We start from the raw sequence: 21,504 nt of genomic DNA, 5'->3' as shown, positions 1-21,504 counted from the left end.
ATAATTAATTGTTGATTTTTGACAATCTCGTGTTCTTTAAAAGTTCTTCAACGTCTTGAAGTTGACGAAAATTAGCCTACCTATTGTAAAAACTCACATACCTATAACAACTCGAGCTCTGTAGTTTGTCAATTAAAAATTACTTCGTTCTGACCTTGACCTGTCTTTTTTGCCATTTTTCTAAAATATCTAAATTAGGTCTTTTCACGAAAATAATAATGAAATATTTATTCTGCCATATTTAATTAGAATGGTATTTAAAAATGAAAAATACTGTACTGGTAACTGTAAGATTCAAATATTTTCGAGATTAGAATCGTTTTTTTTTTTTCAACAAAATAAATAAGTACCGGTACTTACCTATTTTTCTGGCAAATACCTATTTTTAACTTCAGTTTGAGAATATTTTGTATTAAAATTCATTACGATTATTTTTCAATTTCCAGTTCAGAAGAAACTGCTTAGGTAGGTAACTAGGTTCTAGTATTATGAATTTAATTAGAATTAATTTAAAATAGCATCGTTCAAACTTCAAATTCAAGCAACATAAATTTAAAAACAAAAAAATACACCATACCATAATTATTACCATACGAAAGGGAGCGAATTAATTTTTTCATCGAATTACAAGCACAGAAAATGCAAAAACATGTTCAGTTTTACAGTTTTCATCATTCTACAATAATTTATATAGCCAATAAAATTCCCATCATTTCGAGACGAAAAAAAAAAAATTAGCCCCTAAAACCCCAAAATTTGCACCATTAATTCGGCTTCATACACACGTTTAGCATAACAGATCTCAGCTTGCGTGCTTGGTCGATACAGTTATGAGATGGCGCCTGTGTCAGCGGGTTGCAATACCCCTACAATATTTTCCGTATGATCCATTAAAGCGCATTTTCAACGTTCGTGGTGTCTAAGTTAACGCAGTAGTTTAGCAAGCTCGGTTTTGTCGAGTTTTCTGATACCATGTTGTTAAACTTTCGCAGTTACTTGTACCATTTTAACGAAACGTAAAGTAGAATTAGTTTAAAATACATTAAAAATGTGCTCGAAAGAAAGTTACCACTTTCTGTTGATATTTTTAACGGTTGATTAATACGTTGTGTTTTTTTATTCTCAATTTTAAATCGTACGTCTTTCTTCGTCATGTCACATTCCGTGGATAGTTCGCCGAAAATTAGTAAGTTTTAATTACATTTTTACGTAAGTAAAGTCGTTGAGTAATTTTAGAGAATTTTCTCGAGCATTGTTTGAACTCGATGTAGAATAAGAATACATGTAGACATGTGTGTGTAGCTAGATAGGAAAGGAACGACGATAAGAAATTCTGAGGTTCCTTTTTAACGTTATCAAAATCTTCTGGGCCCAATAAACTGAACTGCGAATGTTTTGAGCTGAGCTATCAAAATAAAGCACTGTAAGGGTTAGATAGCTAGCTACTCGTACATTATAGAAATTTGTTATTTAACTTACTGGTTTCATTCATACGTTTTTCATTTGTATGAATTCTCAAAATTCAATTTCATCACGATGTTTCGTCTTGAATTCTCATTCGAGAGGCTAAAAATCATAATCTTGTACGATTTTGCCATAATATTTATTTTTTATTCGGTTGGGGAAAAAATACGTTGTGAATGGTTATAGTATCTGTAGACTGAAGTGAATAAACAAACAGGAAAATACTTGAAATAATTTAGTATCTACTGAGAATTTGACTAACAAGTCGTCGCACACTCAACATCTATACCGTCTACACTTATTTAATCAAGCTTCCAGATTATTAGCAAAGCTTCAATCTTTCAAAAAGGTTGGATTTTTGTTGTATGTATATTTGAATAGGTATTCGGTTAAAATTAGCGCATTCCAAAACATGTTTATAGTCTTAATTCCCTTTGTGAATGAGTTAGTTACATGTAGGTAAACATTGTCACGAAAGTAACATACCCATGGCACAGTTGGTAAATTTAAATTCATCTGCATACCTACCTACATTTTCTATCTGTATTTACTCTAACGTATATAATTTATTACAGCGAGTTTATAATTTAAAGCTCACAGAAGTGAAAAAAATTTACCAACTAAATCAAGTCAAAAGCTCATTAGCTTAATAACGATTTCCAAGTTCCAGTTTTTAATGAAAATGTTAATAAGGTAGAAAAAAGTAGATACCTACCTATTATACGCATATTTATTACACGCACGTTCATTTCACATTTCCTGATATTCAATATACTTAGTTTCCTACTCACTGTTTTCAAAATGATTTTCCCAACGGGCGATACATTTTTCCAATTAGAAATCTTGGTGAAAATTCATTTTGAAAAATTTCTCTCGAGCGAGTATATTTTGTTTTTGGAAAAAACAGAAAAGAAAAATACGAAGAACACGACGACGCAGAAAAAGTTTATTTAAACTTTTAGGTAACTCGTCAACTTTGATCGAATTCCCTAACAGTATTCTGTAGTTTTTGGTTTTCCTTTCAGCTCGAACGCTCTCTTTTTCTCTTTCTGTTTTCCACTAAACTGAAAAATTACACCGAGATTATCAACGTGGACAAAAAAAATCATTTGACGAGGCGAGATGTAGCTGGTATTATTCGTTTTCGTGGAACTAATCGCATTTAATCCAGGATTTCTGCATTTTTTGTTAGCTTTGTGAAATACGTCGACTTTGAATAAGAATTATATTTATAAAGAAAAATGTATAGATTTTTCGAGGTTTTTTTTTGTCGAGCCTTTTTTTGTATGTTGTATTAGGAATTTTCAAAAGGAAACCTATTGTCGAATGTAACAATTGATCTCATGGTATTTGTGTTTCTTATGAAAAGTTTGCATGAAGAGATGGTTTTTCGTTTTTTGGAGTATTTTTGTAAATGTAGGTAGAGGTACCTATATCTGAATAAATCTGAATAGGTTCATACTAGAAGATACTTACCTAATCATGTACCTACCAAAAATTGTTCTAGTCGTCACAATTGTACGTATTTTTAATTTTGAATGACCACGTTTTAATTTTTACCAGTGGAATTTTCAAAATTTTGGACTCTGATTTCCAGAATAATTTCCATTTCAAATTTTTGTCGCGAGTTGAACCCACACATTTATTCAGAAATTACACCTTCAGATAAAAAAACGATCGTGAAAGAAAATCGAATTCCATACGATCGATCGTGTAGTCAGAAATGAAAAAAAAAAACAACTTCAAAATAGACTTCTCAATCGAAAATTGATCATCACTCATCAAAAATTGATTAATCCAATCCAAAAATTGATTCATTTTTTGATTTTCAATCTCACATGATGGATAAAATTTACTGCATGGTTGCTCAAAAATTCACTTTCAAGCCTGACGAGTTTTCGAATGAAAATCAGATACCTAGGTACTCAAATTGAATCCCAAGAAATTGAATGATTGGATCCCTAAAAAATTAAATAATCGGATCCTATCAAGAAATTGAGTACGTAATCGAATCCCATGAAAATCGATTGACAGAATCCCAAAAAATTAATTCCTTCTTCTTGGTGCCGTTTCACCCCTAAAGGATATCGTGACTACGATGCTCCGGCAGCCATTTTCTGTGACATGATACACCAGCTCCCTCCAACTGTCTCTATCCAGGACGCTTTTGACACATGCTGGGAAGCTGCATTCAATAGCCTTCTGTGTGGAGTCTGTCCATCTCATGGGGGAGCGTCCACACCCTCTTGTTTCCTCTACCTTGCCTTGAATGAACAGGGACTCTATCGCATCTGCCCTTGTGATATGCGTGGAATATTTGAGGATTTGGCAGAGTACCACTGCTGACAGCCTCTTCTGGACACCGATTTCTCCCAAGATGGACACATTAGTCCTTTTCTCTGTCCATGGGATCCGAAGCATTCTCCTCAGCACCACATATCTCAAGCACATCAATTTTTCTTCTGTCTCCCTCTCATACTGTCCGGGTTTCTGATACATAGAGAAAAACTGAGAAAACCAGAGCATTTAGAAGTCTTTATCTTCAGAGTCTTGCTCACTGCTGTATGACCATATCTTCATTAGACCTGAGACATGAGATTGCGCTTCATGTGATTTGCGCTCTGTGTCTTATCTCGGCTTCACTGCCTCCTTTGTTATCACTTATCAACAATGGATCCTAGGCAGCTTGGGCTGTAAGGTAATTTATGTTGGTAAATTACGGCGGTATTTTACGGTATTTTACCAAAAGTTTATTACTGTATTTTACCATAATTTACCAAAAAGCCAAATTGAACACTTTTTACTCATATTTCCTTCATAAATTTCCAAATTTCCATGGAAATTTATGATTTGAAAGTTACCAAAAATTTTCCCCATAAATTTCCAAAAAATGTCCATGAAAAATTTCCTATAATCTCTAATAACACCTAAAACAGATGAAAATTTACTTCAGAGGCAGGTCAGAAGTTCAGAACTTCAAAGTCAAACTACAAATAACTCTTCATGTCCAAATCAGTAAAATACCATAAATACCATAAAATACCGTATTTTACTGTATTTTACCACCGTATTTTACCTGCGAATAAATTACAGTAATTTAACAGCCCTGATCCTAGGTATAAAAATTGATTCACCACTTCAATTCCCTCAATTTCCTGAATTTCGGGTGAGTTGTTCTCACTTTCTCAGACCAATTCACAATGATCTTCATCTTTGCCTTATTTATCAACAAGCCATATTTTGCACTGACCTCTTCTAGACATTTCAGAAAACCAGTCATATTTTCAACACTTGTGGAGATGAGGGGTGTGCTGTCACTGCTGTCACTGCTGTCAGCATAGCAAAGGTTTGACATGTGTACACCTCTGATTGATACTCCTCCCCGCCACTCACCTCTTGAACCATCATTGTTGGCCCTTTCTGATACAATCAGCTGCAGTGTCTCACAAATTATATACGAGTACAGTGGAAATCGCTTACAGCAAGATCGAAGTGACTGGACATTTTGCTTGTTGCATCCGCTCTCTCGTACTAAAAGGTATTGCATTTATAAGGAGTATCTTGTAATAACCGGATATAAAAAGCTTCTCATTATAAACTGTTTCAAATTGTTTTGAGCGGTTCTAGAGCCTCCAGCAGCTTTTTAGAAAGTTCTGTTTTTCAAAAAATGCCACAAAATCTGTCTGAATTTCAAAATGTTACCAAATTAACCAATAAAACTGAAATTTGGGATTTAATGAATGTTTTATGCATGAACAATTGAACACTTGTTATAAGTGGAAGAAAAAACAATAGGTAAAACAAACCAAATTTCAAGAATTTCAGCTCGTACTATCCGGATTTCTTGTCATAAATGAGCTTGTTCTAACAGGTACCATATTGTACATGTTTAAATTGCATTGTGCTCGGGATTGAGCATTTTGCTCGTTATATCCAAAATCTAATCTCGTACTAACCGATCTCAATATAAGCGATTTCCACTGTATTCGCTCCATATTGATTGAACAGGAGTGGGGATAGAATGCAGCCCTGTCATACTCCTCGTCAGCTGTCTCTGAGTGGTATTTATCTGACATTGTTTCTCTATTAATTCAGACTTTTGCCATGCTCCCCTTGTACAGTACAATTGTTTTATCAGCCACAATTAGATATTCATTTTTGATTTTAGACCTCGTATGAATGATCAGGTTCAATGTAAAAAAAAATCAATTTAACCTTACTCTTAACAAACCACTCAATCAAAAATTGAATAATTTGATGCCAAAAATTGATTCAACATTCCAAATTAGGTATTTTGTTTTGTTTCATCTTTTTTTTTATTTGACAATGAATTGACCTTAAATGTCCAAATAAGTTAATTATCAAAACATGATTTTTTTGAAAATCAATATTATCAAACAATTTTTTTGACGTTTGATTGTCGATTTGATCATAAGGAGTGATCAATTAATTTTTTCAATTCGTTCTTTGTTTGAAAAAAAATCACTAAAATTAAGTACCTTCTTTTTTTCAAAAATCTGTGTTTTTGACCAACTGAGTGTCAATTTCAGATTTTGATAGTGCCAAAAATTTTTTCTAAAATGATCAGAAAGTCTATCAAGAAGTGAATAAACTCTTCAAACAACTCTGTAAAGATGATATCTTACTTACAGTAGACTCCCGATTATCCGACCTAATCGGGGGGGGGGGTAAGGTGTGTCGGATACCAAAAAAGTCGGATAATCCGAAATGGATGTTAAAAGCGTAGAAATTAAGTGCATAAGCTTGAGAAGACAATTTTTTATTCAGAAAATCAAGTTTTGGCTCAAAGCAGGAACAAAAAATCAAAAAAATGAAGAATAAACAAAAATAATGTACTTTTGTACATGAAAGATAATGAAATACTGACTCAAATTATAATTTTTTGAGATAAGTTGGATCAATTTCAAGGAAAATAACATTGTTAGAATACAAAATGCTGCATACTGCATCATTATTTACACTCCAAAATCAAAAATTAGGGGTTTTTCGGATTATCCGACCTTGGTGGGTCGGATAATGCGAAATGTAAGTCGGATAAATTCGTACCGGATAACCCGAAAGTCGGATAATTCGGAGTCGGATAATTGAGAGTCTACTGTATTGGCAATGAATACTTGGGTGATCAAGGGGATTTCAAAATTGTGTTACCGCTTACCACTTGACCACTCCAAAATACAGTGTGTAGCTGAAGGAAATAGGAATGGCCCAGGTGAGGAGGACAGTGTGATGGTCACATTTTACTCAATTAATTCATGCTTTCCTACAGTGGGTGAAATTTCTCAAAAAATGATTCAAAAATGAGAAAAAATTAAATCATAAAATTTGTTTTGATAGGTAGGTAGGTATAGGTACCTATTTTTTGAATAAGAATCCCATCTGCGATTGAGAGGGAGAGGAAATATACCCTTTGTCTCCCCTCAATATGTCACTGAGAAAATCATGATAATAAATCCTTCAATGTTGATTAATTTTTATAGACTTTGAGAATCCCTTGATTTTGGTTTTTAAAAAAACTGTGTTTTTTTTTCAATAGTGAAATGAACTAAAATGGAAAGTAGAAACTTCGGAATAAGGACTATAGAAATTTCAAAATCGTCAATTTTAACAATAAACTTTTCAAAACTTCAATTCTACTTTCTGAACTCGATCTCCCAAATAATCACCATTTTAGAACTTCGACCTGGAGCTTCTCATCTCTTTTTTTAAGTAGGTATTCTTTTCGTATAGAAAATTGATGCCCAATCTGTATCACTGTCTAGTTCGATTACAAATTGCTTCAAAATTGATTTTATTAAAATAATCACAAATTCACTTTTAAACTCGCATTTCACAACTTTTCAATATAACGAGAGGAATTTCATCTCAAAACTTCTTTAATAAGTAAAAATAACTTTTCGTGAGAAATCGTTCGTCAAACGGAGAGAGTAAATCAAGAAATCGTTCGTTAAATCGGCTCATGTTCCAGAGTAGGTATCAACTTACGCTCAATTAGGTCTCGTTAATACACCACTTATACATCATTTCAAAGTTGAGAAACTTTGCACAAGTTGCGAAAACTTATAATAAGTATGTACATTTATATACGAGTACCTAAGACGGTTCCAGAAAAAAATATCCGACTCTATATTTTTAAAAGTATAAAAAATAAACGAAAATTAGTTTTTCGTCGAGCTTAATTTTCATATTTAAATACACAAAAAGGAAAAACTTTCTCGGACGATAAATTAATCAAGAAGATGCTTTCCTTGTAAAATTTCAAAGTCTTACTTACGCTCTCGGTTAAATTAAACTCGGGTTACAATTCACTCGGGGAAACAAAGCTGCATTCCAATATATTCGGTTAATAGGTAAGCTGCCGAGGTACCTACCTAGGTAAACAACTGTACGGTTTTGTCATCCTGTATTCTTACCAGCTATTATTCGAATTACAAAAGAAAACTCAAAAATTACCGTAAGGTACGTACAATTTACCGAGTCAAAACTTTCATCGCGTAATACCAATATAGGTAATGAATACATTTTCAATTTGCATATCTATTTAACTCGTTGCATGGAAACACCTACCTACCTCGTATACATACAATAAATTCAAACCTATTTATTATATCGTGTAAAAATAAGCACCTAAAAGAAATGGATAACAGCGGTGAACTCGAACAAGTGTGTATAGAACACAAAGCTCGAGAAATTAATAAATGATTTTCCTCAAAACGAATGGTTCGTTGCATTGTTACGTGAAATAATTACTCGAGATGGCTTTGAATTAAAAATAGGTCTTGGCAATTGTAGCGAAAAATTGTGAATATGCAATTCGTAATTGTTCTCGTATATACGAAGCTGTTCAACTGCTCGCGATTCAATTTGAAATATGTCAAGTGTATCTTTGAAAGTTCGCCCTGATAAGCTGCGAATAGTTGAAAATAGCGATTCTTTTTGAACTTTGTTGCAAATTAAGCAAAGATAGGCTATAGATAGTCCCGCGAACATTAAAGTGAAACCTTTTGAATACGCGAGTAGCGACAGTATGCTACGATAAGTGCGATGCATTTTCACAAACTTGCCATTTTACCACTTCACTCTTTGGGCTTTTGGTGTACCTATTTGAAACCCGTACTTGTAGATATAAATTGCGACCATTATATCGGCAATTTTCACGTGATACTTGTCATCAATATCTTACGTTGGTGAATTTATTTTCCAACTGAATGAATGCTAAATTTGTACATACCAGCTCGTCACATAATTTAATTTGAATGTAGAGGAAACTTTCTTCATCGAGGTAGAAGCTTCGAAGCTTTTAAAACCTAGTCTTTGGTGTAATTTTTAAAAAAGGAAAAATGTAAATTTCTTTTATCATCGTTATTACTGGTAAACGAGTCCTTTTCCTTTTATATCATCTTTCATATAGAAAATTGAAGCCAAGAAACAAAAGCCATACATTGTACGTATAGATAGGTAGCAAGATGTAGGTTGGTATGTATTATAGGTAAACGAATATACATCGACAAAATGTAATTTTCTTCAAAGGACCTATAACCTGAACTTCCAAAAAATACTTAAATAAAAATACGACTACGCAACGTGTTTTTAAATTTTACATGTAACTTGATGAAAATTCAATAATAATGGGTTTTATTACTTTTCAAAATATGTATAATAAGCCCATTTGAATTTTACGAGTACCTACGCAGGTATAATTTTGATGACGTTAAAAAATAAAGATATAAAACGAGTCAGCAGCCACCTTCTCGACTAAAATTTCTTTACAAAGGGGGTTGTTTTACATTCGCTTATTTTAAATTCAGGATCTTTGCTGATATCGGGTACCCCTACGTGACATTTTATGCTTTTAAAAAAAGTTGGTACCTACCTACCTATAATATCTATGAACATTATTATTACCTATTCAATAATATAATACCTACCTAACAATAAAAATGTGTATGCTGGAGCGAAAACAGGGTATTCGATGTTGGAGAAAATAAGATCCGTGTAGCATTGTAGCTTTTTTAAATGAACGGAATTTTTAAAAAAATTTCCACGAAATGTGATCCGTAACCTTATCATCAGTTTTTAAGATATTTTAATTCGAATAAAATACTTGTTTTTGTATACTGTATTTAACTACATAATATTCTCATATTTTTCCATTTTTAAGACTCGTTTTTTCATTTTGTTTCGATAGCTGTTTTTCTGATAGAAAAAGAATCAGAATGATATTCTTTTATACTCGTAATTTCTATTAAAAATTGATGATACTAGCTTTTAAGTGATTCCTTATGAAATCATGCTTGATTTTGGTAGCCCATCTGAATATATTTTCAAGTTTTTTGTTGTGTATGTACTGAAGAGGTGGAAAATCTTCAACACTGGCCCCTTAATCCCCTTTGGAGTTATAGGAAGGGTGGTTTTTTAACCAGTTGAAATTTCTCATCATAATGCTCTTTTTTTGAAAAAGATTTTTTTTCGGTATTTAAGGTAGGTAGATAATTGAAAGTACCTAGTTTCAAAAATATTTGTCAAAAATCTCAGAAAATTAAGTTTGAGTTTGTAAGTCCAATATTGTGTGACATATCGTTTCATATACGTCTTTGATAACTCTGAATACGAATGTCCACTCATTTTCTCATTTACTCAAGATCCTTTAAAGCCCTTTTTTGACCCACCAAATTTCGAAAAAATTGAAAAATCGTGTGACAATTTGTTTGCTTCATCAGTAGATTTCAGGAGCGTTAAATACGAATATAGATTTATTTTTTTGATTTGATCTTTTCCAACGCCTCCAATCCTCTCTACTTATTGTTCTGTGATTTTTTTTGAAAATTAATGGAAATCCTCTGTTATTTATACTTTTATTAAATTTTAGTAATTCTTGATAAGATACATGCCCACTACAGTGGACATGTTCAAAACTAATAATATTTTTCTACATGGGTGACATTGAGAAAAATGCTGTACATAAAACAATTTTTGTTAATATTTTTACAGAAATAAACAGCAAGAATTGAGAATGTCTTACCCTCTCAACTGAAATGCACACTCCCAGTCTAGAGAAGATCCCTTGAGTCTCAAAATTTTTTGTGAAAATCAAACGACGCTTTGACTATGGGAAATTTTATATTCTACGATGATGTTTTTCTTTGTTTCTTTTACAAGCCTTTATTTTCCTCTTTTTCTGAAAAATGTTTTTTTGAAAGTGATAAGTAGGAGCATTGAAAAAATTAAAATTTTTGTTTCAAAATCGATTGATGCTTTTTCAAGTTTTTTTTTTTTTTTTAGGAATATTTCAATCAAAAAAACGGTGCAGCTCGAATCAATTGCCTTTGATGAAAAAATTGAAAGTTTTTGTAATTTGAAATGTTTTCTTCACCTGCCTATAATATTTAATATCTACTTGAGAATATTCTTGGAATCTTTTCCATTTTCAATATTTTCGGTTACGATACAATTATTTACAACATGAATTTTTACATAGAATTGATATTTTCTTCTCTCTTTTTTTTAAAAAAAATTTACCATCTTATAATAATTATACCTACTTAATTTCCTGTTTTTTGCACAAACTAAAAGAATCGAAATGTTTTTTCACCTAAAACTAAATGTTTGATAAAATAGGGCCTATGGCCATCTCATTTTGACTTGAACAATTTTTCAAAATGGACTGATTGTATAAAATTTCTATTCGAAGAATTGGGAGGATGCTTCAACTGCTTGAGAATATTCTGAATCGAACCAAACTGGGAAGGGTCGAAGTTGAAAATTACAGAAAGGTCATTTTTTGGAGGGCATAACATGACCCCAAATGGATGAAAAGGGTCCAAAATCATACCATCGGACAGCACTCCATCTTTGATCAATATATCCCAATTTCAGCTTCCTATAGGTCATCCCCACCCCATTTAAAGCGGAATTAAGGTAAAAATCCCCTTATTTTGCCTCTATTTTCGGGTTTTTCCATCTGAAAGGGAAGTGGGGATGACCTAGGAAGCTGAAATTTGGATATGATGATCACAATGGGAATACTGTCTGATGGTTTGATTTTGGACCCTTTTCATCCATTTGGGGTCATGTATGCCCCTCCAAAAAATGATCTTTCTGTAATTTCCAACTTTGACCCTCCCCACTCCAGAAGTCAACTCTAGCTCCCAAAAGAATCCCATTCCCCAAGTTTGACTTCATTTTATCAATTAGAACAGGTTACAAGTAGCAAGTCATAAAATGTAAAAATATTAAAATCACGTCACTTCGAGGGGTCGTAGCGCCACCCCCCTTGAGGCTACGGAGTTAGTCAATAGCTCATTTGATAGGTATTGGAGAGTAGATGAAATGATCATTGAGCTCATTTTACTCAAAATCCAATATTTCAGGAGTTCTTGACGAAAAACTGATTTTGGTGGGCTTTGATCCACTGGGGGGGGGGTTAGCTTGTGGGGTAGGGGCGGGAAATTTTAGTAGGTTGTTCAGCATACCACACTAGACAATATTCACCAAAAAAACTTTTGATCCCAATTATGTTTATTGTTTGGGTCAAATTGCATTTTAACTGGGCTATAAATCAAAAGAGCATGCGAAAATGCATACCACTGAATTTCAAAATATGTATGTATTTCAAGATGCCAAAGTGCACTTTTCGCGATTTTTGGCGAATTTTTAAACATCAAATTTGGGCCAAAAATACAAAAAGTCAAATGATTATTTGCCTTATTGACTTAAAAAGCTAAAATTTGATATGGACGATTTTTGACCCTCCGCCTTTCCCTTCCCTGAATTGCTTTTAAATATTTTTGAATCATTTTGAGGAGTTTTAGAGCTTTTCCCTATTCATTTTTCAAGTCAATTTTAAACAATTTCAGCTATCAAAAATCAGCTGGAGACTCCAGAACTGCTCAAAATGGTTTGAAACGATCTCAAATCTATTCGAAGGGTCACAAGAATGGTACATGCTAAATTTTAGCTTTCTGGGTTATTTTGCTGAAATTTGGATTTTTTGGCATTTTGACGATAATTCAAATTTCAAAAATTCGCCAAAAATTGAAAAATGTTCTCTCTTTTTTTTAAATTTACAAGAAATTGCATTTATAGACACTCTTGCTTCCCTCTTTTTCTTTCCCATTTCAAAAAAACAATACAACTTCTATGGCACTTCGAAATTCTTTTAAGTAAAATTTATGTTAATTTTGAAAATCTTTTATCATTCATTAAGAAAACTCCTTTTATCTAACGTAAAATCCGGAAAATTGCGCGTTTCATTGAACGAATAGTACGCTACACCGACACGGACGACCCTTGATTAAAAAAGTTATTTGAAGTTTCAGCTGAAAAATTCCAATTTACATAAAATCGAGCTCTCGCTATGAAGCAAACTTTCCCAAATCGAGCGAGTATAGGTATGTAGTATCTTCGCAAAGGTGTTTTAGTTTGGGAAAAATAAATATAACTTGCCAACGCTATTTTCGCCTTTGTTTCGTTCAAATGATTATTTCCGAAAGAAATTTTTTTCCGGGCCAGAACCTTTGGTTTTGGAATGTTTTGCTTGTTTAGGTCTTCTGATAGGTACCTACTACCTACATGGATATGTAAGGAATGTTATAACTTATGAGTTTCAAAAATTGCGAAAAATTTGTTCAAAAATTTAGTTTGAAAAAACTATACATTTCGAGCTGTAGAAGAAAAAGCTAAATGATTCAAGTGTACACTTTTACAGAAATAAAATCGATACAATTCTGCAAAAAAAGAAAGTCCTTTATTTAGTGTATGTAATTTATGGCTCGAAAAGGTCTTCGAAATGTATCGTTATATTGTCACATTTTTTCAGCCTAAGCGTATTTTTTGGTATATAAAATAGTCAACTTTTATCTATTTTAATTTAAAATTCGAATTTTTCTCCTCTGCAAAACATTCGATTAAGCTGAAAATGTTATTTTGTGAAATTTTTATCGCACTGGTTCATAAATAGGTACCTTTATCGTAAGGAGGAACAATGACCTTTAAAATTTTCAGTGCTCTCAGTCTCAATAAATTTTAGAACGTAACTCATGTTAAGTAAGTAGGTATTGTAAAAAATTTATGATCATAGTTTTAAAATTTTCATTTATTTTTCTTCCTTCTGAGTAAATTTATGCAAAGTGTCCCAAAATTGTTTTGTGAGTTCTTAGTACGTAAGTATAAGATGAGGAAGAAAAAATATGAGGAAAAAAATGAATTCTAAAAAAAAATTGGAGTATGTTTTCGGATTTACGTTACCACAAAAAAAAAAAAAATAGAAAAAACGAAATTAAAGAGTATAAGAATCATTTCTCCCCAGAAATATAAAAGATTTGAAGTACATATTAATTACCTAGGTACCTATTTTTTTTAAATGGTTGAGTGAGAGAGAAACGATTTATTAGTAAAATTTCAACTTGTTGTTACTCGAGAACTCGATGATTTTTTAAATCCCCAGTCACCTTAAATTCACTTCCAATTTTGAAATCAAATAGGTACAACTACATTTGACAAGTTATACACAGAAAAGATTTTATTTCAGTAAATTTTTCTCCTTAAGGTAGCTTTTGCTGTTCATTTTTTATCGCAAAATACCTCTCAATAAATTCACTTTGCAATATCAGAGTAAAAGTTCCACAATTTACGTACTTGGATTCTCTGGTCAATCAAGTTTCAAAAAAAAACTTCATGAAAGAAACTTCGATTCTGAATATATTACAATCTTATTTAGAACGATCATAGCGTTAAACACGTTGAAAAATTCGATTCGATACCTAAACTTACGTACAATTTAGTAACCTGCACATCCTTCAAAAAAATCATCAAACTTATTGCGTTTATACAAATTTCTTGCAATGACATAACGTTCGAACAAACATTACTTTATTTATTCAGCTTGAGTATAAAGGTGGATGGAAACATGATCCGCTAGGTGCTATACAGTTTTTTTACAAATCATTTCAGTACGTTACCGCAGCTTTCAACGTTTAATCGTATCTGTTCTTCCGCACCATCGAAAAATTTCGAGTACTTATATTTTTCCTTCACAATTTCCAGTATATAGAAGATAACAACTTCAACTCGTATTATCAGTGCTTGGAAAATCTGCAGGTAATACTTTCTCGCGTTAAGAACTTAATCTCGGGATATTTTTCAATGCTGAAAATTTCGTCTTTTTGTCGTCGTGGATTTCGAAAAATATTATAATGCAACGTCGTGTATCGATAATTTATTCTATAGTGTTATAGTCGATCGTCGATTGAGACGTATTAAAATTCAAATTTCCCAGATTTCCCTAAAACGACATAGCAGTTCCATTAATTAAACTCCTTCTCTCCGCATCGTCGTCATCGTGTCGAAAAAAGAAACTAACGTCGAGCTTTTCGACATCGTCGATAAATAAAAGGGATACTTAGCACGCGTTTCCCAAATATTTAATAAATTAACAAATGCCAAATGTAAACCATAAGATATTCGGTCGTCATTACAGTTCATTCGTGGTTTTACATAAATCAGTGGTTAAATTTTCCTGTTTTCGGATTTGCCACGCGAGGAAAAATAATTACGCAGGTTCGAGACAGAGCGGATAAAATTCATATTTCTCTAACCCAAACTTATCAAAACGAGAGATTTGAAATTTTCAAAATGTACGAGTAGGTATCATGACTTAATCAAGTTGTTTAAGTTTTTGGATCGTACGAACGAACGAGTGTCCAATTTAATACCTTCGTTTTAATTTAAAAGGTAACTTTTACTCCATGAAATATGTACGTGGGATTAGTACTTTGGGATAATTTCAAATTAGGCTTAATTAAAATATAGGTACCTGCTTACGAAAACTTGTTATTTTGCTTCATAATTACTTATGTATGGGCTATTTCAACTCAAAATGGTAGGTAGATTTGTTGAAAATAGAATGTTAAAATTTTATTCATTGAAAAAAACAGTCGTTTAATTTTTTTCGAGAATGATTCGGAGTTGGAAAAAAATGTTTACTTTTTTAATTCGCGAACTGTTATTTTTAATCAAGTAAATAAACAAAATGAAAATTATTTATTCAAATTGACGTAATTTTTCTCGTTTTTGAGTTCTTATTTCGAAACTGATTTAATTTTTTTCTCTCTATTTTCCCTTCAAAGTAGGATTCAGTCGACCTACGCAATTTTTCTACCCTCGTTTACTGTTTTAAATTTTAGCTTCGTTGGTATATTATTCGAGAAAAAAAATTGTAATTCGTGTTTAATAATAATCGAATCATTCTAAGCTATCTTTTTATTAAAATAGCTACAAAATCATTATCTCGACGAGGATGAATGGTTCATTGTTGTGAAATCTAAACATTTTAGCCAAGAACTGATGAAAGTGTAGTTGTCTCATCTATTATCAAACATTGTAAACTGCCTCGATATATTTGCTTCATCATCAGCGTTAAATCATGTGTTAAATTTTAATCATGGGTTTAAAGATAAGATACGTAGTAGACCTACAATAGAAAAATCTCCCAACTTGTAGGCTTATTTTCATTGTAATAATACCAAAATGGTTTTTATTTTTCAGAATAGGTACCTACCTGTAGTAAAACGATGACTACACAAAAGCGATGAACTGCTTACATTAAAATGTACTTGGCTAGAACAACTTTGTGTATAATATTTCAAATCGATCATGATAGGTAAATTTTATTCCCCCAAATTCGTTTTTATTTCAAAGCGTTCCCATTTTTCAGATATTCTACGAGAAAAAAATAAAAACTAGGCCAGCATTTTACCATACAATACAAAACTATACGTGCTATTAATTTGAAAAAAAATACAGTCGAGAAGCAGTCACAATACACTCTTGACTGTATTTTTAAAAAACCCTCCAACACAATAAAAAAGAAAAAAAACTTAATTTTCGTATTCGTTACACCTTATGTCACTCTGAATAGATACCATTCTCAGTTTCCTTACCGAGACACAGGATTCTTATTTCCGTCATAAGTTATATAGTAAAATCTTGATTTTCAAGGTGTGAAAAACTCGTTTTGAAAGAAAATGCTCATACTTATACGATATACTATAGGTATATGTCTTGTACTCAACGTTACGCTTAATAATTCTTCCACGTTTAACGCTTCGTGAACTTTATCTAACGAAACAGCGAAATGTCGATTTTTCATAAAAGAGAATAAACTCGACTCTCACGTTAGGTTGGGTTGGTTGGCCATTCGCATTCTGTCTTTCTGGTAGGTACACTTATGCGGTAATTCACTTTGAGGCGGAAAACGCGAAAAGGTGTATTCGAAAAGAAAAAGATGAAAGAGGCTCGTCGAGTATATACTCGAGGTTTGAAAATCTAATGATTATTAATAGGCGTCTATTCATTTAAAAGAAAAGAAAAATTATCGCTATTTGCATTAATGAGAGCGTAGAGTTTATTGAATTTTCTTAACGTGACTCGCGCGATGCGAATCGGTTTAAACTTGGGGTATTTTACGTAGGAAGATGTTGAAGAGATTTGGGATGAGGCTGGTTTAAGTGACTGGTGAGATGGATTGAATTGATTGTTGGTTTTAGTTTTTGGTTGGTTGGAACTTGAAAGGATGGGAAATTGCATCATTTTGAGTCTCGGATTTGATTACACTACCCCCCCTTCTACCGCTTCTCTTACGATGAACGTTTAAAATTTGAACAACAATCAAAATGGATGTGATGTAGGTACATCAAGTTAGTCCTTAGGGTTATTTATGCTTCATGGATTATTTTATTTGAAATTTTATCGTTTTTAGCTATTAGCTGAATCAGTTTATCTTGATGGTTGAAAAAATGAAATATAAGGAATTTCAGCTCAAAAATCCAATTTCAACCAGGATCATTCCACATCAATTCAACTAAAAAGTGGTAAGGGAGGTCGGCGATTTTTTTGGAATTTTTCCTGTGGAAAGACCTTTTGAAGGTATGACCAATAGCGCAAATCACAGCCCTCTGGCCCTTTTTTAAACAGTGTCTGTTTCAAACACTGGTTTTACAAACAGTGTCTGTTACAAACACTGCTTTTAAACAGTGTCTGTCACAAACACTGGTTTGTAACAGTGTCTGTCACAAACACTGCTTTTAAACAGTGTCTGTCACAAACACTGGTCTGAAACAGTGTCTGTCACAAACACTGGTCTGAAACAGTGTCTGTCACGAACACTGGTCTGAAACAGTGTCTGTCACAAACAATGGTTTCAAACAGTGTGTGTCACAAACACTGGTTTTAAACAGTGTCTGTCAATAACACTGGTCTGAAACCGGGTCTGTCACAAACACTGGTTTGTAACAGTGTCTGTTACAAACACTGCTTTTAAACAGTGTCTGTCACAAACACTGGTCTGAAACAGTGTCTGTCACAAACACTGGTCTGAAACGGTGTCTGTCACAAACACTGGTTTTAAACAGTGTCTGTCACTAACACTGGTCTGAAACCGGGTCTGTCACAAACACTGGTTTGTAACAGTGCCTGTCACAAACACTGGTTTCAAACAATGTCTATCACAAACACTGGTTTTAAACAGTGTCTGTCACAAACACTAGTCTGAAACCGTGTCTGTCACAAACACTGGTTTGTAACAGTGTCTGTCACAAACACTGGTTTGTAACAGTGTCTGTCACAAACACTGGTTTCAAACAGTGTCTGTCACGAACACTGGTTTGTAACAGTGTCTGTCACAAACACTGGTTTGTAACAGTGTCTGTCACAAGCACTGGTTTTAAATAGTGTCTATCACAAACACTGGTTTGTAGCAGTGTCTGTCACAAACACTGGTTTTAAACAGTGCCTGTCACAAGCACTGGTTTTAAATAGTGTCTGTCACAAACACTGGTCTGAAACAGTGTCTGTCACAAGCACTGGTTTTAAATAGTGTCTGTCACAAACACTGGTTTCAAACAGTGTCTGTCACAAACACTGGTTTTAAACCATGTCTTTTACAAACACTGGTTTCAAACAGTGTCTGTCACAAACACTGGTTTGTAACAGTGTCTGTCACAAACACTGGTTTGTAACAGTGTCTGTCACAAACACTGGTTTGTAACAGTGTCTGTCACAAACACTGGTTTGTAACAGTGTCTGTCACAAACACTGGTTTGTAACAGTGTCTGTCACAAACACTGGTTTGTAACAGTGTCTGTCACAAACACTGGTTTGTAACAGTGTCTGTCACAAACACTGGTTTTAAACAGTGTCTGTCACAAGCACTGGTTTTAAATAGTGTCTGTCACAAACACTGGTTTCAAACAGTGTGTCACAAACATCTGGTTTCAAACAGTGTGTGTCACAAACACTGGTTTCAAACAGTGTGTGTCACAAACACTGGTTTCAAACAGTGTGTGTCACAAACACTGGTTTCAAACAGTGTCTGTTACAAACACTGGTTTGTAACAGCGTCTGTCACAAACACTGGTTTTAAAGGCTGCTATATGGTGTCACTGTTTTCAGTGAACTTGAAATATTATGTATTGATCCCTACTTTTATGTATCCATTGAGAAAATTGAAAAAACCCTTTCACTCAATGAAATAAACTCATCACAAAATTTGAAAAAATTTAATTTTCAATTCCAAACATCAAAAAAAGTTTAAATTTATTCAGTTGTCTCATTTTGACCTATTTCTGACGTATTTCATGAAAAAGCTGATGAAAAACACGCTCACAGCAAAAAAAATTAAAATTCATTTATTTTTTATTTTTTGAATTTTGATTTTTTTGTGATGAGTTTATTTCATTGAGTGAAGGTTTTTTTTCAACTTTCTCAATGGATACGTGAAAATAGGGGTCAAATTGGTCAACTTCGACATAATGCCATCCTAATTTTTTAATATTATGTTGCAACACCAAAAAGCCTTTCAAAACCCCCAACTATTGGAGAAAGTTCCATTTTGGTAGGTATCGCGGTTAGGTATCGAGTAATCCACTGCTGAAATAAGTTCAATGAAAACTTTGATACTCCCTAGCAGTCTTAAAAAAAGGGCTAGAGGGCTGCGATTTGCGCCATTGGTCGCCCCTTCAAAAGGTCTTTCTACAGGAAAAATCTCAAAAAAATCGCCGACCCCCTTACCACTTTTTGGTCGATTTGACGTGGGATGACCCACCAGGCAGTGCTCCAACTCCAGCCATACTTCTTGAAGAGATTAAAATCAGAAAGTACTGAAGCAGAATAGAAACTTTCAGCATCAGACCTAGAAATATTGCTGCAAAAAAAAGTATTCAAAAATTCTGATTTGACTCTAAACCTTGAAAACTGTGTGACGTAAACATTGTGGAATAATATTTTGATCTCACAGGAGCCTTTGAATGAACAAATGAGGGAGTCACATCCTCCTGAAATGTCTATGAAAAATTTGGATTTTTCAAATGAAAAAATTGAATAAATATTTCAATCATATTTGGGGTAAACGGGCCTACGGTTGACTGAAAGGGGGATACAATAAATTTTAATTGCAGCTGGAAAGGGTTGTGGGGGAGGGGGAGAAAGGATTTTGAGCCTTAAAATTTTTGAAAACTTTGAAAATTTGTAGGTATTCGCTAATATTTTTGATTTACCTACGGATTGAAACAGTTGTTAGGTTTCAAATAGGTTAGAAAATGGTAAAAATCGATTCAAGCTTCAGGGGGTCAACTTAAGAAAGTATAGATCAACTTTTGAGTAGAATGTTGCAAAAATTGACGATTTTGGATTTTTTTTTGAGATTTATTCCAACTTGTGAAAAATACCTTTTTCAACCTGTCACCTTTGATTTACGATTCTGTAATCTTAATCGATTCGGAGGGTTGAACCCGTGATAGAATTACATTTTCAGTTATTGAAGTCAGTTACAAGACCTATAGCTCCTAGAACAGTTTGAAATTTTTGAAGAAAACTCAATTTTTTTTTTGAAGAATCCTGATCGGCTCAAAAGTGGTGGTTATCGATTTTTAAAAAAATTCTCCAAAAATTGAAAAATCAACTTCGGCAGTTCGGCAGCTCAAAATTTGGTTCTGAGGTCAGAATAATTTGCTTTTTTTAATAAGCAAATTTCAGCTCAATCGAAGTTGACGGGTTGTAAAGATTCTCTTGTTAGAAATTGACCACGGAATAATAATTTAAAGAAAAATAAGTCCTCAATAACTTTATTAGCTCTCGAAATTTCAAATTGTTTTTCTGTTTCAATTTCTGTCTTCTACTTTTCAGACCATAAAAATATTAAAATCCGAAATTTGAACTTGGAAAACCATTGAAATTTTGAAAATAATATGGGATGGTGTAGCTGAAGTGAAAGTGACAAAAAGTGTTCCAAACTAGTTGTTTGAGGGCAACCCTTCCCCCTCCAAATTCCTTTTCTAACCAGGCATAGCAGAACAAAACATACCTATTTTTGAAGGGCCCAAATCACCCAGGGAGAGATCGCCAGTCTTTAATAATGAGTGCATGTTTTATTAAGAAGGGTCATTACAACACGTTTTTGAAAAAAATCACTGTATTGAGAATTTTTCTCACTAGACTCAATGAAGAAATTCAGAACTGTGCTTATAGATTGCTTCCACCTGTTCTAAAAAGGTCTTACAAGATTTTTATTCACTCATGATGATGGAAAATTCGTCCAAAAGCTACCATAAATATCACTTTCAGTACACCAAAACACTCTTCAAAAGACAATTTTTTACAAAAAGCTTACCTACATAGTAAAAGTTAATAAATGAGAATTTCGTACAACATACTCTCCGAGAAAAGTAAATTATATTTTTCTAGTTGCAAGTTCTTCATCTTGTTTTACAAGCTATGTACCAATATATGAAAGAATTTAATAAACGTCTATTTGTTTTATATCACATGTCACCTAATGCGCCTCTTTAAAGTTCACGTGTCTAATGAAAATAAATATCGCGAGCTTTTTACAAATTGAACGTCCAACAACGTCGCTTTTATTTTCAAGTTGCATTAGAACTACCTATTGTAACGTCAAAATGCCAACTTGTGTTTCTATTTTATGGCAAAATTTTTTTCCCAAAAGTGCCCTCGATGATGACATGCAAT

General features: G+C 33.1%; 1 protein-coding gene across 4 annotated transcripts in view; it reads left to right on the top strand.

Annotated features, from left to right (window-relative positions):
- The window catches only part of Mctp (multiple C2 domain and transmembrane region protein), an 87,737-nt gene that overhangs the window by 169 nt on the left and 66,064 nt on the right, over window positions 1-21,504 (top strand). The window contains exon 1 of one of the 4 annotated variants that reach the window (XM_065363959.1): window positions 907-1,186. The exons of 2 other annotated variants lie outside the window; for them this stretch is intronic. In XM_065363959.1, coding sequence (XP_065220031.1) covers window positions 1,153-1,186 — 34 coding nt within the window. In that variant the 5' untranslated portion in view covers window positions 907-1,152. Of the gene's footprint in view, window positions 1-906; window positions 1,187-14,561; window positions 14,581-21,504 lie in introns of those variants that run through there. One more of the 4 variants, XM_065363963.1, reaches the window with a different exon arrangement.

The sequence above is a fragment of the Planococcus citri genome, chromosome 4 (assembly GCF_950023065.1).
Source record: "Planococcus citri chromosome 4, ihPlaCitr1.1, whole genome shotgun sequence".
Taxonomy (NCBI): domain Eukaryota; kingdom Metazoa; phylum Arthropoda; class Insecta; order Hemiptera; family Pseudococcidae; genus Planococcus; species Planococcus citri.
The sequence above is the reverse complement of the archived record's forward strand: the minus strand, read 5'-3'. Positions and strand labels throughout refer to the sequence as shown.